Here is a 27,644-nt window from a genome sequence, read left to right as displayed (position 1 = left end):
ATTTGTGATATACAGTTATATTTAAGAGGGAGAGAGAGGTTCTTGCAAAGGAGACACTTTTCTAACGATTCTAAGACAGGAATGGGTTAGCAGCAAGAGCAAGAGCACTTAGACTTATATACCGCTTCATAGTGCTTTACAGCCTTCTCTAAGCGGTTTACAGAGTCAACATATTGCCCCCAACAATCTGGGTCCTCATTTTACTCACCTTTGAAGGATGGAAGGCTGAGTCAACCTTGAGTCAGTGAGATTCCAACTGCCAAACTGCAGGCTGCCAGCAGTCAGCAGAAATAGCCTGCAGTACTGCACTCTAACCACTGAGCCACCATGGCTCATAATGACATTATTTCAAGGATTGAGATCCAGGCTTTGAGTTTTGTGGATAAGAGGTTGACACAATATGGGTTAGCAGTTACCAGTACCTTTTTCAACAGTAACATAGAGTCATATCATAATAGGGCTCCATCATCAAATCCTAGAACTTCTTAATTGTTGCTCCCCTCTTTGCTTGCTTTTTACTTCAATTTTACATGTTTCATGTCTCTTAACCATTGCTCTTCAGATCCACTCTCTCATAGATAGATTTTTTAAATAGATTTTTTTATTGGACAAGTATGATTGAACACACAAGGAATTTGTCTTGGTGCATATGCTCCCAGTGTACATAAAAGAAAAGATACGTTCATCAAAGTACAACACTTACAACTCTTAATGATAGTCATAGAGTACAAATTTAACACTTAATGATACAACACTTAATGATAGTTATAGGCTACAATTAAGCAATCAGGAAATAATCAATTACAGTATAAATCATAAGGATACAAGCAACAAAGTTACAGTCATAAGCGGAAGGAGATGGGTGATGGGAACGATGAGAAGATTAATAGTTTATTCAATAGTTTGACAGTGTTGAGGGAATTATTTGTTTAGCAGTATGATGGCGTTTGGGAAAAAACTTTCTTGTGTCTAGTTGTTCTGGTGTGCAATGCTCTGTAGGGTCGTTTTGAGGGTAGGAGTTGAAACAGTTTATGTCCAGGATGGGAGGGATCAGTAAATATTTTTACAGCCCTCTTTTTGACTCGTGCAGTATACAGGTCCTCAATGGAAGGCAGGTTGGTAGCAATTGTTTTTTCTGCAGTTCTAATTATCCTCTGAAGTCTATGTCTGTCTTGTTGGGTTGCAGAACCAAACCAGACAGTTATAGAGGTGCAGATGACAGACTCAATAATTCCTCTGTAGAACTGGATCAGATTCATCGTAAAGAATCTATTCCTTAAAATGGACTTATATTGTGACTGTATATTTGCTCATTTATAACTTGCTGGCAGATGCTCATAATCTATTCCACTATTGCAGCTAGAAGTGCCTTGACTGGCTTACAACCCTTTATCTCCTGTTTCCTATTACGTAGTTTGCTTGATTCTGTTATCAGATGATGTGCCTATGTACTGAATCTGTAGTTTATGTTGAAGAAAGGTAGCCAATGAACAAATAGTTTGCTTTTTCTTCTTCATGACTGTGTTTATCCAATCCAAACCTTGCTATCATTCCAGTTTCCATCATTGCTTCAATCTCTGTATTTCCAAATAACTTTTTCTTCTTGATGTGGCATCTAGTTCATTTTACAGTTTGCCATGCCATTCTTTGGTGTCTTCCTCCATTGCTTTGTAGCAGATAATTACATTCATGTGTGATGTTGATATTTTTACAAGATATTCACTAATCCCAATCAACACGGTTCCATCATTTATTAGTTTATAGATAGAGATATACATAATGTAGAGAATAAGAAATATGACCTTCACAAAAATATGCAAGAAACATTACCTAGGCAAAAGATTTTTAAAAAATTGTAGAGCGATAAGATAATATTTGGGAGTGGCTAAGGCAGACATTTTCCTAATTTGCTGAACTATAGGAAGAAGGAGGAGGTACAGCATGTTTCATCTTCCAAAATTCTGTTATTATAGCCAATCCCAATAAAAGTAGTTTTAGCTTCTTATGCAGTTGATTTCCTGGTCAAGTCTGCTTAGTGGGGCTGATGTCAATCTTTATACATCCTTAGTATAAAAATATATCTATACAAAATAAAGTTAAATTTATATATGCAAAGTTCAAGCACTAAAGTATACATATAAAGCTAGTACAACAGCTAGTTTTAAAATTAAAAAAATCTTGCTGGTCCTTTTGTACTTTAATAACTTTCAGAGTTTCCCTTTATCATTAGTGCTAAAATAGTACAAATGCTAAATAGTTTGCTGAGCATATAAAAGTTGTTATTAACAGATTTGCATAGATACTGTATTTTGACTCACAAACTCTGTTTCCCCTTTAATGTCTATAAAGATTCTCAGTGATCCAGATCATGGCTGTCCCAAGTGCGCTTTTTCAAGAGGCAACCGGACTTTCTTGTTTTCCTTCACGTCCAAGAAGCTTCTTCAGCTCTGACTGGATGGTGGGGAATAGAAGGTTTTATATTCATTGCAGACAGCTGATCATTTGCATCTTTGGCTTCAGTTTGTAAACTTAGAGGTTTATCTGTGTCCTCAGGGTCACCTGAGTGGTGCAAATGGGTATGAAACCTTCTTGGAACTGCTGAAAGGACTGTGTTGTAGACTGGAGATAGATGATGTCCTATCCCTCCCCCTTTGTTGAGAGAGGGGTGGTCCTCTCTGTCTAAAATGTGGACTTTGCTGTCTTCATAAAAATGGCCTTTGTCTTTTAAATGCAGATGGACTGCTGGTTTGAAAGAGGAATCAAAATTGAACAGCTCTCTCTCAACAAAGGGGGAAATATACGACATCATTATCTCCAGTCTACCAACACAGTCCTTTCAGCAGTTCCAAGAAGCCTCCAGACCCATTTGCATTATTCAGGTGACCCTGAGGACGCAGGTAAACCTCCAAGTGGCCTCAACAACTCTCTAAAAGAATGCAAATGATCAAGCTGTCTGCAAGGAATATAAACCTTTCTATTCCCCACCAACCAGCCAGAGCTGAAGAAGCTTCTTGGATGAGAAGTGAAGTGTCTTGAAAGAAAAACAAGGAAGTCCAGTTGCCCTTGAAAAAGCATGATTGAGATGCTCCCCTTTAAGTTTCCATTTCCTGTAGGTTTTGAGCAGGCTATTGTAGTGTATTCTGCATACTGTGAAGTTGCACAGCAGATGGATTTGCCATCTCTTTCTGCACAGCAGTAACTATGGATGTTACAGTCACAAATTACATTAAAAACGCAATATTGGTATACCCATCTTCTTTGAAACCAGGCTATAGTATTCTTGGGAGTAAGCCATAGCTTTGGGCACGATTTGTATTTTATTTACTCTATTATTTATAAACTTATTTTTTCATCTGTGAAAATAGTCGTTTCAGGAATAGACTCCAAATATGACACTATTTTCAAATTGTTGGTGGGAGTGGCTTAAGATTCTGAAAACGACTTTGCAGCAATATATCCTAAGATCCAATAAGATACCTTAGTGCTGTAGATCCATTTCTTCATTGGGATTATATCAGCATAATTTATAACTATAAATAAGAATGAAGAATAACAAATATACATACAGGAAAATAAAGATGTGAATGGGAAAGAGACAATCTCTTAGGTGGTCTTGTTACTGCACCAGATTGTATTCTGCATACTGTGAAGTTGCACAGCAGATGGATTTGCCATCTCTTTCTGCACAGCAGTAACTATGGATGTTACAGTCACAAATTACATGAAAAACGCAATATTGGTATACCCATCTTCTTTGAAACCAGGCTATAGTATTCTTGGGAGTAAGCCATAGCTTTGGGCACGATTTGTATTTTATTTACTCTATTATTTATAAACCTATTTTTTCATCTGTGAAAATAGTCGTTTCAGGAATAGACTCCAAATATGACACTATTTTCAAATTGTTGGTGGGAGTGGCTTAAGATTCTGAAAATGACTTTGCAGCAATATATCCTAAGATCCAATAAGATACCTTAGTGCTGTAGATCCATTTCTTCATTGGGATTATATCAGCATAATTTATAACTATAAATAAGAATGAAGAATAACAAATATACATACAGGAAAATAAAGATGTGAATGGGAAAGAGACAATCTCTTAGGTGGTCTTGTTACTGCACCAGATTGTATTCTGCAAAAGAGGCTGTATCAGTTACAAATATCCAAAACATATCACTGTTTCTCTCCTTCGGCTTCATCGAGATCGTGATGGCAAACCTATGGCTCATGTGCCAGAGGTAGCACACAGTGCCTTCTCTGTGTGCATGTGAGCTGTCACCCCAGTTCAGCTCTGCCACACATGCATGCATGACTCCCACTGGCCAGCTGGTCTTCGGGTCTTTGCCCTGCATGCGTGAGGGGAGAGGTGTGCGGGGGCTGCGTATGCATGCAAGGGGGCTGGGCGCATGCAGGAGCTGCGTATGCATGCACGGGGGTGAGGTGCACGCTCGGGGTCACACACGCTTTGCATTTTTGGGGTTTGGGGACGCACATACATTCGTAGGCACACGTGCATGCTTGGGGCACTCGGCCCAGAAAAGGTTAGCCATCACTGATCTAGATAGTCATTATAGCATCTAATTAAAATTTGAAATCAACTATTAGTGATTAAAAACAGACTTCAGGAAAAAAGCTCACAAAACAGAGCATTCGGACGATTAGAAATGTTTCCTCAAATTTCATTTAGTGTCAACTTGCAAGTTGACTAGAAATTACGGGACTTAATACCGGTACATCTGGATGGCACCAGCTTAGGGAAAACAGTCTGAAAGTCTCTTCTTTTACTGATTGCTTTGCTCATAGCATGACATGGAATCCAACCCCACTATTCTAATTTTATTTCAAGAGTAATCAAATGTCAAATCTTAGAATATTGAAACATTCCACTGAGATGAGACTCTTCTACTAAACCAAATGAGCCGAAACTTATTAAACAATTGTTTTCTGTTCTCTCTTTCATACCTATAAGGATTTCTATCCCTTTTTCATATCCCTTTGGTGTATCTATTAATATACCATTTCAATGATTCTGCAGAATGTTTCTTGTGTAATAAGCACAGAAATTTCTAACCGGTGAGAACCAATCCAAGAAATTTTGCTGACTGATCCAAGTTACTTTTGTACTTGAGACAGAAAATATATTTTCCCCTCTGGGGAAATATAATAATAATGAGGATGGTTCCAATCCACTCTTCTGCACCATACAGTGATACTAAAGAGGAAGTGGTATATACCTAAGCAAGCAGATGAAGGCAAGTAGCAGAAAAGGTTTGGGAAGGAGAAATAATGATCTTAGGACAAAGTTCCTTAATCCTTTAGCTATGCTTCTGTCTTTTGCAGAAAACAAAAGTTGTTATTATGAAATTGAATCTGTACCCATTTGTTGTTCTCTGGAATGCTTTTTATTGTTGCTTAATTTCCCCCCCTCCCATTCATTGCATCAAGAAATTCTGATGAGAAAGAAGACAAGATTTCCCCCTAGAAACAGTTGCAGTCTTTGTCATTTCCTTTTCTAGTGGAATGCCTTGGCTTGAACAACTAGAAGGGGCAAGTAAACATGATCTGTAGTAGTAATATGACTCTAGCTTCAGACTCCTGCCCAGGTGAAAATAAAATTGTACATGTTCAGTGGAATCACAGTCTAAACAAAATCTAATGTCAAACACAGAGAATTCAAGAGAGAAACAGGCAATAGGCTGATCAAGGCTCAAGATCAATACATCCTGCTTGAAACGAACTCTCTGAAATTTTCCAGTAGAATATTTCCTACTCATTGAATCTTATTTATAATTAGCTCATTAGTCATGAAGGATTAAATATATTTAAATTTAATCAATTTAAAGCATCCCTTTAATTTTTATTAAACTCAACCTTTACCAATTACATTTTCCGGATTGGGTGGGGACTCTTATATTTTAATATGAAAAGGAATATTCAATGCAGTTTTAAGGGAATAGGAATATTCCATGCAGTCTAAGGGTACTTCCAAGGGAAATATTAATATAGGTATATTTATTGATTATTTTAAAGTCACATTTGTCCCAGTAAAAATAATTTCTTAATGCAGTTATTCAATCATTCAGCACTCAGAATTCTTCAGGACATACATACATATATAAGTATTTTGATTGCAATAATAAAATCTAATGCAAACTAAGCTTAATGAAAAGAGAATAGAAAAAAGTCTCCTGTTTCCCCGAAAATAAGACACCCCCTGATAATAAGTCTAATTGGACTTTTGAGTGCATGCACTAAAATAAGCCTCCCCTGAAAATAAGCCCTCCCCGAAAATATTTAAACGCAGAGCTGGAAATCAGGTAAGACTGCAAGAGGAGCCCCATCTTGCTCCATGTGCCCCAAAATAATAAGTCCTCCCTGAAAATAAGGCCAAGCACTTATTTCGGGATTCAAAAAATATAAGACAGGGTCTTGTTTTTACTAAACTCAACCTTTACCAATTACATTTTCCATATTGGGTGGGGACTCTTATATTTTAATATGAAAAGGAATATTCAATGCAGTTTTAAGGAATAGGAATATAATAAGGACATAGAAAATATTGTACATAAAGAGGTAATTTCCAATTTTCATCACAAGTATAAACTAATTTAGTTATTCTTCATTCCCCTCTAAGGTTACAAACATCTATCTCTTCATCCCATAACCCATCTGTATCAATAAATAAACCATAAAACATCACCTTTTCAGTCTTGATGTCAGAAGAAAGTCTGTAAAGGGTTGCTAGAGGTAACAAAATATCTTGTTTAATCTTGATTTAATAAATCAATGTTATATTCCTCCCTTTTGCTTCTAACAATCTTAAACTTCAGTTCATTCAAATATTGCTGTAACATTTGATTTGTCTTCATCTCTTCATCTTTATTCCATCATATAGAATTCTTCAAGAGTTTAACAAGCCTCTTTTGTAAATACAGTAGGAAAAATTATCCAGATCACACTTTGGTTTGTCAGTTGCATTTTTTTTTAAATTGTAAAGTCTTAGTCAATTTCTTTTCTAGATCCAGTAAAGCAACTTTTTTCCTGATCATTCTCTTGCCCTGTTAGTTATAAATCCACTTTCAATGTCATCTCTAGCTTGTCAGTTAAAATTTGTTCTACATCATTACTTCAATAACATCTTTTGGACACAGTCTACCTATAGAAACAGAAGCCATTACTGATATAGTTGTTACTGTGGCTAATATTTTTTGATTCTATTCTTCAAAAGTCTTCTTCAGTATTTTCACTGCTAGAATTTTTTGAAAGTTCTAACAGGTTTGCTGTTTGCAAGCTTTGTTAATCTTTCTTCTACCTAAAAATTTAGTCCTCTCTAGGTTACAGTCTTTTAAATAATTGCTTCTTGAATGCTTGTAAGCACATACTTGTACTATCAGTGAGAATAATGAATCACCCCGTGCCTTGGTGACTTATTTTTCAATTGCCTTAAATTTTTCCAAGCATCAGGGTCCTCTCCAGTGAACTTTTAACTATGTGCTTCCAGCGAGCAATTGGATTTTACTTCGTCTAGTACGAAATTAATTTGTTCTTGCGGTTCAAGGTGTTTCCACCATATTATTCAGCATTATTGAAAGGCATCAATTTTCAGCTTTTCTCATGATCTAACTGTAATGTATCTTTAAAAGTTGTGGAGGGAAAACTGAGTGGGAAAAAGCACGTTGCTGATTGGATGAAGCCTCCGGCTAAACTGTATATAAAGAGAGGGTTTTCCCAGCCCGAGCTGCTGGGTTCACCATATAGTAAAGAGCTGTTGTCACTACCCTGGTCTCCTGCCTCGTTATTGCCCGAATCTAACACTGGCGACGAAGGTGGGATCTCGAGGCTAAGAGCGCCAGGAAAAAAGCTGAAGTCACCAGGAAGACGCGAACCCAGCAAACAAGGGGCGGAAAGCAGCGATGTCCAGCTACACACCGCCAGCGCCATTCGACCCAGCTAAGGAAAAATGGGGGTCATACATGGCTCGTTTCGAGTGTTTCCTCGAGGCGAACGAACTTCAAGGAGTCTCAGACAACAGGAAGCGAGCGTATTTCCTGAGCCACTGCGGTCCAGAGGTTTTCGACACCGCAGAATCGTTGGCGGAGCCAACGCCGGTACAATCGGTGCCGTGGCAGACTCTACAGACCATATTGAAAGCCCATTATGCACCAACGCCGTCCAAGTATGTGCAACGGTACGAATTCAGGGAGCGTAGGCAGCAAGAGGGCGAGTCCATCAGCGTATACATGGCAGCCCTGAGGAAAGCCACGAACCATTGCGAGTTCCGAGACTTGGAAGAGGCATTGCTGGAGCAACTCATTCGTGGGGTCAGGGACATCCGTTTGCGACGGCGGCTGCTGTCCAAAAGCAACTTGACGCTGGCAAACGCCTTGGATGAAGCCAGGGCTAATGAGATGTCTACCCAAGCGGCGGAAACCCTACAAAAGCAGGTCGCACCAACGGCTGGTGCGAAATCAACCCCGGTCCACAATGAAGAGGTCCAGGCCGAGTCGGACGGTGAGGAGGAGGAAGGAGTCTTCCACACCGGGAGGCCGGAGAAAGAAGACCGGGGTGACTGCGCGAGTTGTGGAGGGCAACACCAACGACAACAATGCAAATTTAAGGATGCGACTTGTCGGCGGTGCGAAAGGAAGGGGCACATAGCACAGGTCTGTCGAGCACCTCAACCTTCCCGCCAAAAATTCAAACCGACCAACCAGAGTGCGGGAACGGCGGAGCGGCCCGTGATTGGTCAATTCAAAAAAGGCGCGAAGTTGAATCAGACTGTCGTGAGAGTGGGTCACGCAGCAACACGCCTAGAGAAAAAAATCTTTACGAAAACAAAGATTGAGGGGGTGCCGTGCCGATTGGAGGTGGACACAGGCTCAGCGATCACGATCATGTCCTGGGACACTCTCGTGAAAGCCTTACCCGCCATCGCAAAGCGCAAGCTGAAAACACAGAAATTAAAGGTACAAGACTACCAAGGAATCGCATCCCTGTTCGAGGGTAACGTCGGTCCACGGCGAGTATGGACAATACAAGAAAACTCTGCCCATCACCATAGTCGATGGGACCCTGCCAAGCTTGTTGGGACTGGACTGGTTCCGAGCATTGGGCATGGGAGTGACTGGAATCTTCAGAAACGAAGTCAACCTCAAAGACGCACTCATGAAGGAATTTGGGGACGTTTTCAGAGACTGCCTGGGCAAGTACACGGGGTATCTCTTTTAACTTAGACCCCCAAGTTGCCCCTATCCGTCTAAAGGCTAGGAGGGTCCCGTTCGCCCTAAAGCCCAGGATTGACCGGGAACTGGACAAACTAGTAAACCAGGGAATTCTAGTGCCAGTTGACCATGCTAAGTGGGAGACCCCTATAGTCACCCCAGTCAAACCGGACGGGTCGGTCCGGATTTGCGCTGACTATAAGGCAACGCTTAACAAAGCGCTGCAAAAGAGTGCTTACCCCGTCCCGGTGGTACAGCACTTACTGCACTCAATGGGGCAAGGGCAGGTTTTTGCCAAGCTAGACTTGGCCCAAGCCTATCAACAGCTGCCTGTAGATAGCAGCACAGCCGAAGCGCAGACAATTGTGACTCACAGAGGGGCTTTTAAGTGTACCCGGTTACAGTTTGGGGTTAGTGTGGCTCCAGGGTTATTTCAGAACCTAATGGAGCGGCTATTGCAGGGACTACCAGGGGTGGTACCATACTTTGACGATGTACTGGTATCCGCTGAGAATCTAGAGGAATTAGGGGTAAGGCTGCGAAAAGTTTTGGGCATTTTCCGGTCTGCCGGTCTCAAAGTTAAACTGAACAAATGCCAGATCGGGGTTGAATCTGTGGAATTCCTGGGCTACCGGATAGACAGGAAAGGGATTCACCCCACTGAAAGCAAGGTACGGGCCATCAGGAAGGCCCCGGTTCCAAAGAACAAAACGGAGTTACAGGCATTCTTAGGTCTGGTCAACTTCTACGCGGTATTCTTAAGAAATAAGGCAACAGTAGCCGAGCCGCTGCATAAATTACTAGCAAAGACGGCTGCATGGTCTTGGGGAAAGGCGGAAGCTAGGGCATTCAAGGGTAAAGAATCTCCTATCGAGTGATAGCCTCCTTATCCAATACAATGGCACGCTGCCATTAGTGTTAAGCTGCGATGCATCTCCCTATGGGGTGGGGCTGTGCTCAGCCACAGGTTGCCAAATGGCACAGAAGCCCCTATTGCATACTACTCCCGAACCATGTCATCAACTGAAAGGAATTATAGCCAGCTTGATAAGGAAGCCTTGGCTATAGTCTCCGGAGTAAAGAAATTCCATGAATATGTATTTGGTCGTGATTTGAAATCATCACGGACCATAGACCTTGCTAGGCCTGTTGGCAGGCGATCGCCCAACGCCCGTGGCACTTTCGCCCAGACTGACCAGATGGACTATCTTCCTGGCAGCGTATTCTTACAAACTACTACACCGGCCAGGAAGGAATTAGGGCATGCAGACGCCTGAGCAGATGCCCGTTACCAGAGACTATCAAGACCCCACTCCGGGACACCAGTTCTGCTAATTGACTCTTTGGACTCTGGCCCAGTCACATCCAAAGAGGTGGCTCGGCTTCGTACAAGGACATTACAATAAGGACTGTAATTGGTTGGGTACAAAGAGGTTGGCCCGCTGCGGGCGGCGTTTTAAAGAATTTGTAAAAACGTGGGAACTCTCAGCTCAAGGGGTGCCTGCTATGGGGGATCGAGTGGTGATCCCGGAGAAATTGAGGAAAAAGGTATTGGAGCTCCTTCACGAAGGCCACCCAGGGATCGTGAGAATGAAGGGTCTAGCGAGAAGCTATGTGTGGTGGCCCTTAATGGACAGGGAAATTGCTGAAAGAGTAGGGAAATGCCAGGCCTGCCAGGAGTCCAGACCGCTACCCCCAACGGCCCCGATTCGGGAATGGGAGAGACCCCAGGGCCCTTGGTCTAGGATCCATATCGATTTTGCCGGCCCCTTCCACGGCCAAACCTTTCTGGTAGTAGTCGATGCCTACTCCAAATGGCTGGAAATCATTCTCATGAGATCCATGACAGCCGAGGCCATGATTTCAGTCCTACGGCACCTATTTGTAACCCACGGGTTGCCCGACACTTTAGTCTCCGATAACGGCCCGCAATCCACGGCAACCCAGTTTGAGGGGTACTTGGCAGAGGAGGGCATCCGACATGTCCTCTCGGCGCCTTTCCACCCTGCGACGAACGGCCTTGCAGAACGCTTCGCTCGAGCGCAAAGGAAGCATTGTCCAGAATCAGGCCAGGCGATTGGCAAACAAAATCGATACATTCCTAGCAGTCCAACACAGAACCCCTGTGTAACAACTGGCCGCAGCCCGCAGAGCTATTAATGGGTCGGAAGCTTAGGTGCCCACTAGACCGCTTAAACCCAAACTACACACCAGACGGTTACAAAGGGCACACGGTAAAACAAGAGGGATGGCAGTAGGCGACCTAGTGTGGGCACACAACTACAGCGAGGCCCGACCTGGTTAGCAGGAAAATCCTAGAGATAACAGGACCAAAATCATATCTAGTAGAGATAGAGGATGGCCGGGTATGGAAGCGCCACATAGACCAAATAAGGAAACGATAACCGTAAATCAGAATCAGACGAAACAGGCCCTGACTATCAATGTTTGAATCCACAGCTGACTCAAACCCGGGCAAACGCGGGACTTATCTGAGTTCCAGGAGGTCCAGCGACGCCAACCGGTTCCTCCTGAAAACAGCAGGGACGACTCTGCAAATAATCCAGGGCCGGATGGCCTAGAGGAGGAGCTGAGAGGAACAAACAGTCCCTCCGGTCAGCTCGACTCACTCCCAGAAAATGAATTGCGCAGGTCCGAAAGAGTCAGGAGACGCCCAGTCTACTTGCGTGATTACGTTGAAAAATAAGATGTTAATTCTATGTAAATATTGGTAAAGTGTTCTCTGGGAGCGAAGGAGTGTAATGTATCTTTAAAAGTTGTGGAGGGAAAACTGAGCGGAAAAAGCACGTTGTTGATTGGATGAAGCCTCTGGCTAAACTGTATATAAAGAGAGGTTTTCCCAGCCCGAGCTGCTGGGTTCACCATATAGTAAAGAGCTGTTGTCACTATCCTGGTCACTCATCCTTCAAAATTAAGCTCCATTGTTATGAAAATAAATAAATAAATAAATAAATAAATAAATATCATCTTTTATTTCAGAAAGTTCCAGGTCTTTTCCCAACAGAAGTCTTTCATTACTCATCCTTCAAAATTAAGCTCCATTGTTATGAAAATAAATAAATAAATAAATAAATAAATAAATAAATAAATAAATAAATAAATAAATAAATAAATAAATATCATCTTTTATTTCAGAAAGTTCCAGGTCTTTTCCCAACAGAAGTCTTTCATTACTCATCCTTCAAAATTAAGCTCCATTGTTATGAAAATAAATAAGTCATACTTATTTGCCCTTTCATGGCACCCAACATCAGCTGCCTAAAATGGCTACTGTAAGCTGTCCTGTGAAATGACCAGTTTTGACACTTCACCTTACAAAGCAGGACATGATTAATATGCTTAGATGATGAGTCATTAATTTTTGCACTGATCCGCTTTCATAGAAACACTTCTTAGAAGAGGTTTATGCAAGAATGCAATATATTAGAGCAATTTCTTGCAGAAACAAAAAAGTGGAAATTTCTTGTCGCTCATTCGGAACAAGAAGATTAACAATGGAGGAAGAACTTCAGACACCTAGAAGAAGAGGTATGGAGGGGAAGAAGATACAAGTATCTAGGAAGAGATTAATTATGTTTTGTTTAGCCTCTGTTGGAAATAATTCTAACATAATTAGCAAGAGAAAAGATGAAAGCCATTTATGCTGCTGTTATAGGAAATACAATATTTTGGTAACTGATTCTGAGCCAACTGATGGAGAGAAAAATTAGCATACAATTCCCATAGTCAGACCTATCTTTGTTCCTCAAAAAAAAAAAACCCCGAACAAATATTCATTTTATTTGAGAAGTGTGTATTATTTAATTTTGTGTTTCTTAGAATCATAGAAATTTGTATTTTGTGATCTTTGGGTGTACAGTCATTAAATGCTAAAAACTATACATTTTAAGAAACAGCTGTACATTTGGGGAAAGGAAATATTTTTTGGGGGGAAATTTCTAATTCGATGGTTACCTAGATAGGGTTTTCAATCCAAGAGAGATAAAATTGTATAAAATCTACATAGCTTTTAGATACTAAAATTAAGTGTAACTCATGGTCAACTTTTGAACAAACCAAATAGTTTTATCTGAATAAACCCTCTAATCTTTAGAACAGATTAAGTTTTTGATAGCCATGGCTGCCTTTTCCCTATCTCTCCTTTTGATCAACTTTGTCTATTACTAATTCTCATCTTTCCCAATTGATTATTTCTTAGATCGTCATATTGTTCAGTTCATGAATAGGAAGCATATTCTATTATGGGCCACGATAGGCATTGCCTTTGTGCTATTCCTAGCCCTTTTGTCCCAGAGCCTCAGAAATGGTAAGTTTGATAAGAAAGAAGCAATTTTCCATGAGAAGATGTTATCCATTTTGCATATCCTGGTGCATCCTGGGATTAGAGATAGCAACAACAGAAAATAGGCTATTGATGTGAGAAACTTCTATTTAAATGTGTAAAGAGTATTTCTAGGCAATTATTTGGAGCATCTTAAAAACTACCACATATTATGTCAATAAACCTTTATTGGCACATACTGTGTTTCCCCAAAAATAAGACCATCTTATATTTTTGGGAACCCTGAAATAAGCCCTTGGCCTTATTGCCATGTGCTCAAAAGCCTGATTGGGTTTATTATCAGGAGATGTTTTATTTTTGGGGGAAACAGAGTATTATGTCAATAAATATTTATGTGAGGGGTCCTTGGTGCTCTCTGAGCTTGGTGATGATGTTACCTAGTTTGGGTAATGAAACACCTGTAACAAACAACCAAGCTCAGACAGCACCAAGAACCCCTCATTTAAATTCTGAGCTACAGATATTCTCCTTTATTGAAATATTTCTGTCTCTGGCTTTAGTAAGTATTCAAGGTGTCACAAAATGTTACTTTTCTTGCAACCATTTAACACAGTTATTCCTTCTGGAAATTGATACTGATTGTGGATAGGGAGCTATATTCACATAATAGTAATTGCATAATTAGTTCATGTTAAAATATCTTGGTGTATGTTAAGATAAAAGACTGAGCTATCCCTTATCTTTGCCTTCATACAAAATGCTTATAAGAGTAACAAATTGTTCTTATTACTTAACTGGAGAGCAAAGGAGACCAAGAATTTATAAGAATAAATAATAATAATAATAATAAATAAGAATTTATAATTTATAATCCTTTATAAGGTAGGTAAAATGAGGACCCAGATTGTTGGGGGCAATAAGTTGACTTTGTATATAAATATACAAATAGGATGAAGACTATTGCTAACATAGTGTAAGCCGCCCTGAGTCTTCGGAGAAGGGCAGGATATAAATGCAATTTTTTTAAAAAAAGAATAACTTCTCATGATATATTTTGTATCACATACCCCTATACTGCCTATTTTAATTATTTAAATGCTATTTTAATTTTGGCCACCTTTAAAACAATTTGGTAACTTCTGTGTAATGAGAAATTAAATAATGGAATTAGAAGTTGCTTTGTTTTTAATGCCAACGTTTCTTCTGTTGATACTTTTTTAAAAAAAATGATGACCGATATTTGTTTGCAGTTTAGTTCCAATTAATTAGCCTTTATGTCTCTTATTATTATTTATTATATTATGTAATCAATCAAATATACAAAAGCCTGAGAGTTGCTGTACATGAAAGATTAACTATTTAATTTATTCATCCATCCATCTATCTGTCTATAGATGAATGGATGACTATGATTCAGACAAGACTGTTAATCTCCTGGATCTAGAACAGAAATTCCTTACTTTTCCAGCCAGTAGCATAAAACTGACAAATATTTTTTAATCCAGACAGAGCATACTGTAAAGCTCAATAAAGACCTAGAAGCTATTGCCAGAAAAGAAACTGGCTCTGAGATGTGTAAACACACACAAGACTTCACAGCTTGATACATAAAGTAAAGATCATGGCTTTCTCATTTTGACTATTAATGGGAAAAATACGCCACTTGTAAATCTGATGCTGTGTGATTTGCACTCCAATAGTTAGATAGTCCTATAGTTCAGTGGTGGGTTTCAATTTTTTTTACTACCGGTTCTGTGGGCATGGCTTAGTGAGTATGGCTTGGCTTGGTGGGCGTGGCAAGGGAAGGATACTGTAAAATCTCCATTACCTCCCCAATCCAGGGGAAGGATACTGTAAAATCCCAATTTCCTCCCAATCAACTGGGACCTAGGAGGCAGAGAATAGATGGGGGTGGGGCCATTCAGAATTTTTACTACCAGTTCTCCAGAACTGGTCAGAACCTGCTGAAACCCACCTCTGCTATAGTTGCATCAAAATTACATATGAGTTTGTTTACTCAGTATACCAAATTCTTACTGATCTGAATTAGAAACTGAAAGTGAAACTCTCAAAACATGAGAGTTTCTTGCACAATCCTGTCCCAATTGTTTTATTTAAATAAACTGTTTTCTTTATTTCCCAAAATTTTCTATGATGCTGAATGGACATTTCCAAAGACAGGTTTTTCAAAAACCCATTAGCTGTGATCTTCATTATGAAAGATCTCTAAGGTAGAAGGCTGAAATAACTTTTTGTCATTAAAAAATGCTCAGGCATATTCTGTTTATTTTGTTATTTCTTCATTTGAAAGCTCCTTCTCAAAATCTTATTTTTGTAGAAACCTACCTTTCTTCTGGAAGAAACTGTTGAAGAATGTAGAGTAATCAGTGATGGCTCATTCATTTCATTTTAAGGCCATTTTTATGGCTAAATTTGAGTACCCCTTGCTAGAACTATGCAAAGTGGAGAAAAGGCTCAATATTCAAACTAACAGATTTTCCTTCTGTCTAGACTCAGAACTCTCCAAAGATATCAACAAGCAGATCAGAAACTTATCATTATTATGTAAGTCATTCTCTTATATGTCTTGAACAAATTGTTTGATACAATTCCCTTTCCCCTTTTTGTTGTGAAGAATCCTATAGTATTAGATTCTGTATTACATTACAAAATACATATATAAATAAAGTTAACAGCATGGATTTTGAAAAAAAAAAACACTAGAAACCAGCAAGCAGGATCATTGAAAGGTTTACAAGATGGTCACCTTTGATCTGCAGGGATTAGCAGTCCACAATTATATATGAGCCGTGGTAGCACAGTGGTTAGAATGCAGTACTGCAGGGTACTTCTGCTGATCACCGGCTGCCAGCAGTTTGGCAGATCGAATCTCACCAGGCTCAAGGTTGAGCAGCCTTCCATTCTGAGGTGGGTAAAATGAGGACCCAGATTGTTGGGGGCAATATGCTGACTCAGTAAACCACTTAGAGAGGGCTGTAAAGCACTGTGAAGCGGTATATAAGTCTAAGTCAGAGGTGAGTTTCAGCAGGTTCTGACCAATTCTGGAGAATGGATAGCAGAAATTTTGAGTAGTTCAGAGAACTGGTAAATACCACCTCTAACTGGCCCCGCCCCCATCTATTCTTTGCCTCCTGAGTCCCAGCTGATCGGGAGGAAATGGGGATCTTGCAGTATCCTTCCCCTGGAGTGGGGAGGGAATGGAGATTTTACAGTATCCTTCCCCTGTATGCCCACCAAGCCATGCCCACCAAGCCACGCTCACAGAACTGGGAGTAAAAAAATTTGAATCCCACCACTGGTCTAAGTGCTATTGCTATTGCTATATGGTGCCCCCTTTTTATTGATTCCCATATAATTTGGAATATATAAAGTTAGGAATGGATACTCCATGTATATCTCAGTCAAGGGAGCAAGTCCTTTTCTGAATCATAATCTGGGTTGAACAGCATTTCTACTCTCCTCTAATTCTATGAATCCAGTGTGCAGTTACATGACAACGAAGAGGAACTAGACAAAAAAGCCAAGCCCTTGTGTACTTATGATCTGTAGCATTTTCTAGAGCCACCCAGACATTGTGGTGTCAATATTTACTGTAACAAATCAGATTCCCTACTGCCCCAGTGTTAGTGAATAACTTCATATTCACCAGTGAAGATCTTGTTTAATACTGAGCTACTAATTGGGAGGTTCCTCGTTCAAATCTTGCTTCATTCCTGAAAGGATGTAGGTAGGAATCATTAGCCTTTCTCAGAAAGCCCTGCCTTACAGTCTCTAATGTGGAAACAAATAACAAAATGTAAAGTTGTTAGACAGAACAAGTGGCATTTGGTTGTGACAAGCATGAAAACACCACTGTTTACCATTGTTTATTAGTAGACAAAGTCATGAGCTTAGGTTCAATTTTTTAAAATTAAGTTTCAACGAAGGGCAAAATACAAAAAAAAAAAGGAGTTAGGGAAAATAAAGTTAAAGCAAAAGCAAAAAGGCCTGCAAAAGAAAGAAAAAGAAGAAAAAAAGCAGGGTAAAGGGATAAAGGAAGAATAATTTCCTATTTTGTTTGGTACAGATACAGATATAAATACATTAACTTCTTACTCAACAATTGAAAATCCCAAAATTAAATGTTCATTTCATTCTATTTCTAGCAAGAAGTCCAATAGCTTGTTTCCGAGTAGAGACAAAGTTAGACAATGTATTTTCTTTAATTTCAATAGGCACTTTTGCCATCTCAGCCAAATCCATTAGCTTCACTATCCATTCTTCCATTGTAGGAATTTTAAAATTCTTTTATCTCTGTATACAAACATCTTGCTGAGCAATTATTATCACTCTTAGACAGCGAAACAGTGGTATGAAGTTGTAATTTAAAACATCTAAAAGATAACAGGTTAAGGAGAACTATTTTAGAGGGGACTATTTTAGGGGACAGGTTGAAAAGAGAATGTTTTCAAATGTATTTGTACAGTACTGATATCTTCATAACAATCCGTTTTGAGATTCATCACAAATGATGGATCAGAATATTCCAGTAAGTGAGGACAGACCTTCGCAGTTAAGGGCCTCAGGTACGTTTTGGAGGAGAAATATTAAAATTCTGAGACATTATGACTGAGGACTCCAGGAATTGTGATCTCAACGTACCTAACAGATACCAGCTTGGGAATTGCTGCTGATCTTTAAAATGGTCATGAATTTTTTTTTGCACTACAAGCTTGATTTTAGATACTCCTGCCTTTTCTGAATCTAGTTGTATATCTGGCCACTTGCATTCCATCTATTGTTAAGTTTGGATTGGAAAAATGTAACCATTATCTTCCTAGCATGTAAAAAAATATATAATCATTAGATGCTGTGAGCAATATTTTTTATTACAGTTTTTTGATCCTGGAATAAAAACCAGTCTTTTCCACTCACTTGGCCATTGCTGCATTTTCCATGCTTGCTTTCAAACTGCAAGTTATGCGTTAAGATTGTAATATTTTAAATAGGGCTTCTAAAATTTCAATAGCTTCTGCAGCTTTGTTTTAGCAGTATTTTCTACATCTCATTTAATCTTATTTCCCAGAATGTTTGGCTTTAGTTTTTTTAATGCACTTTACAAGATAGTTCAGGATATGAAATTTTGTACTAAAATGTATAAGCAACCCTTGAAACTTAAACAGAGTAGAAGGCTTAGCTATTTGAAAGGATGCTTTGAACTGTTATAATGACATTCATTGCTGATTAGAGTGGCATCTTCTACTTCTTACTTGTAATGATAAAATTGAATTTCAGACTCTGGAAAATTGGATGAACTCAAAACAGAAATTGCTAACGATATCAAACAAGTGTTTGGAGGTGTAAGCACTTTCAAAGGTAAGGGATTGTTACGGGACTGAGGGTTGAGGTGAATGACTTCTTAGTTACACTCTCAAATTATGCATTGTATTTGCATGCTATTCTTGAGCATCTACTTAAGGGGATTCGCATGCTGACATCTCTGCCAGATGTATGCAAACTTTTAATCAAAATCAGGGACTTCCTAAGAGATCTGTAAGATTATCCTTCGACATTAATATGTTATTACCTCTATTATTGCGAGTTTTTGTTATTTTTGTTCTTTCTGATGGTTTAAATCTTATTGCTACCATTCAGAGTCACAACTGATAAGATGGGCAACTATTGAATGAATGAATGAATGAATGAATGAATGAATGAATGAATGAATGAATGAATGAGCAAATGCCCCCTCAACTCTTTCAACCATATCATTGCAATATAAAAACGTCCAGGAGCCAGGAGAGAGTCCTGTGACATGGCATTCAATTCTTCCTTCCAAACTGAGATAGAGCCATTAACAAGCACTCTTTAAATATAGTCATTCGGCCAACTAATTTATTAGGTACAAAACCATTTAGACTTCAAAAGTATCACTAACATCTTGAATTCAGACCAGAAGAATATGAACAGCCATTATTCTTTCAAGCACTTTGAACAGGATCATAAATATACAAGAATTAACTTTTTTTCTTAGTTTACTCATCAGTTTCATCATCCATTATTTGTCTTTAGTGTTTTGTGAGCTGTCTTTATTTTATGTGACATTATTATATTGTTGTGTATTATTTTTATGTGATTCCAGGAAATCGCTGAAAATTCCTGGAATTACATAAAAATAATAAAGCTTGTAACAGATAGATTAAATAAAATTAACCATAGTGTGTGTGTGTGTGTGTGTGTGTGTGCGTATGCTTATGTACAGACTCTGAACTACCAATAATCAAAAGAGTATTATGGGATAGTGCTAGATGTGCTATATCAACCCTTGCAATATATATTATAATATGAAGAATGTATTATCCTCATACAGGGACGCAGTAGCTCAGGGGCTAGGACGTTGAGCTTGTCGATCGAAAGGTCGGCAGCTCAGCGGTTCGAATCCCTAGTGCTGCCGTGTAACGGGGTGAGCTCCCGTTACTTGTCCCAGCTTCTGCCAACCTAGCAGTTTCGAAAGCACATAAAAATGCAAGTAGAAAAAATAGGGACCATCTTTGGTGGGAAGGTAACAGCGTTCCGTGTGCCTTTGGCGTTGAGTCATGCCGGCCACATGACCACGGAGACGTCTTCGGACAGTGCTGGCTCTTTGGCTTTGATACGGAGATGAGCACCGTCCCCTAGAGTCAGCAACGTCTAGCACGTATGCGCGAGGGGAACCTTTACCTTTACCTATTATCCTCATGCCATGCTTCCTATATGCATCTGGCTAATCTCTGTGAGAACAGAATATTGGCCTACAGCCATGATGGTGAACCTATGGCACATGTGCCCGAGGTGGCATGCAGAGCCATCCTTCCGGACGTGCAAGCTGCTGCCCAACTCACCTGCAGCTGCGCATGCGCATGCACCCCAGCGGGTGTTTGGGCCTCTGGTGCACATGGGCACAATTCAGGGGACCCAGCTGGTCTTCAGAGGTGTCCTGCGCATGTGTGTGCATTTGCGCATGTGCGCGAGAGTACTTGCATGCAGTGTGCTGATGCATAGACAGCATTCGCGCATGTGCATTGCGCACACAAAAACCATATGCATATGCAGATAGTACAGTTGCATGTGCACCTGTGCACATGCAGATGATGTTGCGTGTGCAGTGCATTGGGGCATGCAAAAACTGTGCGTATGCGCAGATGATGGATTTGCATGCATAGTGCACAGGGGATGAGCCGCATATTAGTGCGGATAGCACACGCACAAGCAAAGTGCGCAAAGCGCGTACCTGTTCTGCACTCGGTGAGTAAAAGGTTTGCCACTAATGGACTAGAGTCTCTGGACATCTGATCTGTTCCAACAAATTGCTCTTTTTAACAAAGGTGTATATACCAGGAAAACATAGGATTATATGGAGGAAGGATTTTCTACGGTGTCACTGTCACATTTATTTGGTAAGTCTAGGGTTCTTCTCTGTTTCTCACAGCTGATTTGGCAAAGAACTGCAGTTTGAGTCCTTCTGTGTTAGAAACACTGGCAGAGCTCAAAAGAGAAAATGCTAGAATTGCCGAAGATGTGATGCAGATCCTGGGCGCAGTACGTAACGTCACGGGTGAGTGATTTATAGCCACAGAATGGGTTTGTGGGCTGCTGTCAGCCCTTTAAGGAAAACCAAGACAGGAAACAGGTTCTACAAGCATAACTGGAACTCTGCTTTATTGATAACACTATAGCAAGAAAATTTTTGAAATGCAAGTTGCCCAGAATCATTGACTGAGAAGGGCGGCTATAGAAATTTGAATGTATGAATGAATGAATGAATGAGTGAGTGAGTGAGTGAATGAATGACTATCTTGAAAGCTTGGCTGGGTTTTTTCTTCCCTCCCTCTTAAAACCCAGGAGTTAAGTTTGAGATATTTTTGATGTTTTCTTCATTTCCTGGGCTTAAAAACCTTTTTGCTAATGTCAAAGCAAGGTAATCTCTGTGGGTCTCTGCAACTACAACGATAATTGTATCACATTTCTATCTCACTCTTCTTTTCTCCCAGTTTGAAAAAAAAAGAAAAGAAAAAAATGTTCTAGCACTAGTGTTGTTCCTTATCAGCCCTTTAATTTTACCATTTCACATTTTATTAATATAGGATATGGATACAGTGAGGGCTATTGGCTGATTTTGTTTAAAAGAAATTAATCAGATTAAGGGAAGGAAGATTTTGTAGTCTTTAGAACTAAGAGGAAATTCCAGGTATTGTTTTCCAGGGACTCTCCCAGAGTTGATGGTGAGAGCTGCATTGTGTGCAAAGCTCATCTAAGGAAGCCTTTGTCTCACACCAAGTCTCACCTTATTTTCCCAGCTGCTGCCTCTTTTTCCATGGCCTCTTCTTCAGCGGGATTTTGGCTTTTCCTCCTGAGAGTTTGACTTCTGTTTGTTCCTTGTGACACCTGTGGCCACAGAGCTCCAAGGCACATATCCTTCTTTCTTTCCCCTCCACATAACAGATATGAAAACACCACTGTTTCCAGTCTAAACATTTGACTGACTGTGCGACAAAGCGGGATAATAATAATCTGATCAGACTTGTCTAGGAAAAACTAAAGGATTGTCAAAACTCATACCTGTTTTGCTTGGGCAAGCCCACAATAGTTTTGACCAGGAAAAGCAGGAGCAAAATTTAGAGTAACTTGTGAATGGTGGTTAAAGTCGTGGATCTAGTATCTATCAAAATCATCCCAATTACAGTAGCAGATGCTTTGTGCTAACTGATGACTTCAACCTTATATGTACTAATACAACCTCCACATTCTTTCAATCGTCAGCAGATACAATAGTGAAATTCAGTATTTTTAATCCATTATTTTCACATTTCTAACTTCCAAAATTGAGACCTTTTTGATGGAGAAAAGAGAAAAGTTAAAGATGCCTATCTCCCAATAATGCTGAGGAAAGTTAAGGGCGAGCCAAGAAGGAATGATGTATCTTTTAGTAAATTGCTCAATACTAAATCCAATGAACTCTCATGAGTCCTTTTATGAATTCATTCATTAAGTTCTTCCATTTTAGGTTATAAGGATCATATAACATTGCCTTATTGCAAATCTATAGCAAAGTACAGGAGTTGCTATGTGTGGATTACTTTGTACAAGTAGTCCTCGATTTACAACAATTTACAATTTACAACTTATGACCATTTTTCACATGTATGACCATTGCAGCATCCCCACGGTCATGTAATCAAAATTCAGATGCTTGGCAACTGACTCATATTTATGACGGTTGCAGTGTCCCAGGGTCATTTTCTGCACCTTTCTGACAAGCAAAATCAATGGAGAAATCAGATTCACTTAACAACCAGGTTACTTATTTATCAATTGCAGTGATTTATTTAACAACTGTGGCAAGAAAGGTCATAAAATGCAGATAAAATCCACTTAACAGCTGCCCTGCTTAGCAACCAAAATTTTGGGTTCAATTGTGGTCGTAAATCAAGGACTACCTGTATAGACACAGATATAGTAATATACATTGTAGCCATGAAATAATAAGATAGCATTTTTTGTAAGTTTTATACATGTCATTACAACGGAAGACAGATGAAATTAATTGAATACTCAAGCAGCATAAGGAAACTTTCAAACTTGTCCTAGAGAAGCCCCATATAAAAATTATTTCACATGTTCCAATTTTCCTGTCTGATGTTTATCTTCGCAATAACAAAATGTTAAGATATGGATGAACCCAAAGAATTCCTTTCTGAGATGCAGTGAATAAAATTCCACCAAAGAAACTTTAACACGGTGCCTTCCCATCTTGCAAGATAAAAACTCTTCTGCTCTCCATCCTCTAGATCCAGGTTGGCTAGGGTCAATTGGAGCCATAATCTAACATATTGAGAGGGCTATGAAGTCCTACAAAGCGCTCCAGTTTTCTCTAATTCTGTTTCCCCCCCTTTTGGACTATTTCAGAGGTACTCTGTAGAACCTGTCCAGCTCATTGGCTGCACTTTCAGAACAGCTGCTACTTCTTTTCTTTTGCAAGCAAACCCTGGAAGATAGCTCAGCAGTCTTGTGAAAATGAAGGTGCTCACCTGGTTATTGTGAACCATTGGTTAGAACAGGTACACACTGATTCTGCTTTTATCAAGACAAGGGAAGATATAGGGGGATGTTTCCGAGTTCCCAAAAGCAATATTTGAGAAATATAATTTCATATCTACAGAACTCTGGCTGTAAACCTAATCAGAGATGCCCAGTTCTTATTTAAATACTGAAAGTAGCTTTCTTTTCAAATTCAATTCATCTTATGTGATATTTTTCAGGATTGCTTTTTTAAACCCTTTTAGTATAGTTTTTCAGTCCTCATAAGCAACCCTGTAAAACGGGAGTGAGAAATTTTTATTTTTTCCTGGGGGAATCCATTGTGATTTGTCTACCCAGCCTGAGAACCACAAGGGGTATGATTAATGATGTTATGCTATTACCAGAGTGGGTGGAGCTCAAATTTTTGGCTTTTTTGGATGTGTTTTGGGGAATGGGAAAAATATTAATGGGTAAAAGTGGTGCTTTAAGTTTTGCAGAGCTTAAACCACACTTTTTCGACCTCAATTTTCCCTCCTTCCCCAAAACACAAAAATAGCCTGGGGTACTCAGGTATTTTGGGGCCGTAAGTAGTATGCTGGGGCAATCTTGTGGCCTACAGTTATAAGTTCCCCGTCCTGGACCTCAAAGAGCAAAACCAAGTAAAATCTATAAAGTAGCAAAACTGCTAATACCTAAGATCAGAAGGAGCTGAGTTAAAACCTTGAATTGCATATTTAAAAACATGTGGAATAGACATGCTTTTATTGCCTATCTAAATGGTCTCACTGGTAGACCAGAGCATAGGCAATGGAATTCATAACTAGGTGCTGCTACAGGTGTTACAAATTTTACAAGTGCTAAATGTAATGACTTCACACTTATTTTCTATATGCCCTGATTATGCGTTTACATCAAAACGTCTAGTACATGATGAACATAGTCCTACTTTTTATGAACAAAGCCATAATCTTTTCTTTTCCCTTTCTGGTAGAACTTTTTGGTAAAACTTATGCAAAATGAGCAGGTGTTTTGGATAGGCTTGAGTGATGCTGACAAGGAAAACCAGTGGATCTGGGTGGATAATACAACTTTATCATTGTCGTAAGTAAATTTAATTCAAACCCTATTTGCATAGATAATCTGAAGAAAATATCTCTTGGAAACTGAGATTTGTAGATTCTAGAATAGAAGTATCTCCCTGACATGCAGCAAGCCATAAAAGATTATGGAAAAATAGTGCAACTCTCCATTGGTGCATTCTGCAGCAACAAATGATATCGTTCCTTATACCTTACACCAGGAGTGTCCAAATGTATAACAGGGTATGCCATATAGTTGGTCTTGTACCTTCTTTTTTCCCTTATCTCCCCTGCATGTTGCCCAGGCATCTCATGGTAAATGCTTGTGGGTACCCATTCTGCTTGAATTGTTCACTTAAGTACCTGTTCTCCAGTTGTTATGCTTACTGGGTACTACAGTGATTCGTACCCTAGAGTTACTTTGAGCAAAGTGACTCTCTCAGCTCCAGGAGGAGGGCAAACTACAGTACTTCTCAGAATCTTGCCAAGAAAAATACATGGATTTGTCCAGGCCAGGGGTCAGCAACCCATGGCTCTGGAGCCGCATGTGGCTCTTTCATCCCTCTGCTGTGGTTCCCTGTTGCCAGTCGGCTCCACAGTTAGGACAGGTAGAGGAAAAAGGATTCTGCGCTAGGAGGAGACCTAGGTGGGGGAACCAAGTTCCAGTCGGCAGAGGAAAAAGGACACCATGCTAGGAGACTCTATGGGTAGGGGAACTGGACTTCTGGTCGGCTCCAGAATTGGAACACGGGGCTTCCGGTTAGGGCCTTTGTGGCTCTTTGAGTGTTTAAGATTGCCGACCCCTGGTCCAGGCAATCACCAGAAGTCAAAATGGACTTGAAGGCACACACATCCTTTCAAAAAAACCTCTCCTATTCCACCATGCTTTCATAAACGTTTTAGTATATAGTAGGTCTTTTTTGAGCCTTCTAAACCCTCTGAAGGCCAAACGAGGAGGGGAAAATTAAAAAGGGACTACCGTGCATATTTAGACCATTACAGATATTGGTTTTTGAGCTATTCTGTTAGGTATATCCTATTTAAAAATAGATTATTTTAATTCAAGATTTAAGGACTAATGTTTACAAAAAGAGGAAGAGATTGGGTGTTACTCAAGGGTGTTGGCATGAAACTCATTTGTAAGCATATTTTTCACTTTATGGAGAAAAACGTATTCAACAATGATAAATTCTGAGGAAAAAAATTGTCCTAATGTCAGCATGGGTTTTTTTTTCAGACACTGATGTCAAGGATTTTTTTTATTTTTGCAGAAGGAAGCATGTTTTGCTTTTTATCTTCTTTTATTTTCATTTCTTCCTCAAAGTTATTGGAGCCAAAGTTAGACATATTGTACAAATTAATAAATATGTGTGCCTGGAAATAAAAGCAGTTCCTCTTTATTAACTTCCCTTTTTGCCTTTTTGAGAACTTTGAGAATTCTGCATATTGTAATTGCAGCCCATCTGGAGCCTCTTGGGTTGACTGCCCTGCATATTGTGGTTGATATGGAGCAATCAGGACTCTGCACCCAATTCTGAATGTAATTAACACAATGACATATGATACTTGCTGATTGGTTTCTGACCAATAACCTTTTTGCTCCCACCATTAGCTTTTGGGGGAAAGGCGAACCCAATAACGCTGGATCGGATGAGGACTGTGCTACCCTGCGCTTCTCTGGGAAATGGAATGATGTCGCCTGCTCTGTAAATGAACACTGGATCTGTGAAAAGAAATGCTAGCCATGCTCCTGTCCGCAGCAGCCCTTTGCACGCTTGAAAGAACCACTGCTATTATATTAGCCTGGAGGTCTCCAGAGTCATGTTCATATGACCATTTTTAAAAAGGCTTAAAGCTGAGGACTTTGCAGCTCCTCCTCCTCCTCCTTCTCCCCCCGTAGCTTTTGTGTACTCTCATCTTGAATATTGACTGCATCTTTTGCATTTCTCTCGAGGTTCACAAACACACTGAGTCATAGAGAAACAACTGCACGCAAACAGGTCTTCCTTCCTTCAAAGCAAGGGAGCAACTGCTGCTTGCTTGAACTTTATTTAAATTGTATCTGCGATCATGCTTGCTACTGTGTCCCAAGGGAATTGAATGCGCTGCTTGTACATGACTGCTCTGGGGATATTTGCTACTTAACATGAAAAGTTGGAATATGTTTTTATGCTATTATGATTTTGTTATCTGGGGGTGGGATGCTCAGACTTCCACATATAGGTGAGCAGTGTTGCTTTCATCCTGATGAAGTAACAGGTGGACAAAAATAAGCTGTTGGAGGTAAAACCACAGAAAACACTTACTCCTAAAGATTGTGTGTCTCTTCTCTCTGCTTCCCACCTCAGCCTCTGCTGCAGTTAAGTAGCAGCTTCATTCAAGAAAAACTATTTTTAATCAGTATTTATCCACAATATTTGCAAATCAAATATCTTGACATTAGCTGCTGAAACTGTGCTTGTTTTCAATTACGCTCAATCAAGTTTCACAGGCAACTCTCCTCTGAATTATTTTTTGTTTTACTCAGAAAATATGTACAAGGGTATAAACCAATAAATCAATTAAAACAGAGAATGCATGTTGGTGAGCAATCATTAATGAATAAATGACAGATTTTATCGCAAGAAGGAAGCATTAAACATTTGACCAAATACACTGTTTGGAAATCATATTTACTTTTTATTAAAATATAAATGTTATGTTAACTATCTTAGCCAATGAAAATCCAGTTTGTGATAGATGAAACTTGTGGCTTAACACAAGTCTCATTTTAATAACAATTCAACCAGCTCTTTTTATTTATTTATTCAATTTCTATAGCAACTCATTTTTGGGCAATTTATAATTTTAAATTATAAAACAATTAAAAAAAACCTTAAAACAATAAAAACATCCACAAAATAAATAAGTACAAACCACAGTTGCAATTATCAATCCTCTAATAGTAAAGGCAAGTTGCCCTTAACGCATTCGGAGTCCCAG

The 27,644-nt window shown here is 39.5% G+C and overlaps 1 protein-coding gene across 1 annotated transcript; it reads left to right on the top strand.

Annotated features, from left to right (window-relative positions):
• The first annotated feature begins 12,656 nt into the window (after nt 1–12,656).
• LOC131192461 (CD209 antigen-like protein A) lies at nt 12,657–27,296 on the top strand. The gene is made up of 8 exons (XM_058171628.1): nt 12,657–12,770; nt 13,441–13,548; nt 16,036–16,089; nt 18,820–18,900; nt 20,993–21,118; nt 23,470–23,621; nt 24,575–24,684; nt 26,275–27,296. The coding sequence occupies exons 1-8, from the start codon at nt 12,737–12,739 to the stop codon at nt 26,402–26,404; spliced, it is 795 nt and encodes a 264-aa protein (XP_058027611.1). The 5' UTR covers nt 12,657–12,736; the 3' UTR covers nt 26,405–27,296.
• Nucleotides 27,297–27,644: the final 348 nt, after the last annotated feature.

Source organism: Ahaetulla prasina, chromosome 2 (assembly GCF_028640845.1).
Source record: "Ahaetulla prasina isolate Xishuangbanna chromosome 2, ASM2864084v1, whole genome shotgun sequence".
Lineage (NCBI taxonomy): Eukaryota > Metazoa > Chordata > Lepidosauria > Squamata > Colubridae > Ahaetulla > Ahaetulla prasina.
Note: the sequence above shows the minus strand (reverse complement) of the source record. Positions and strands in the feature narration are given on the sequence as shown.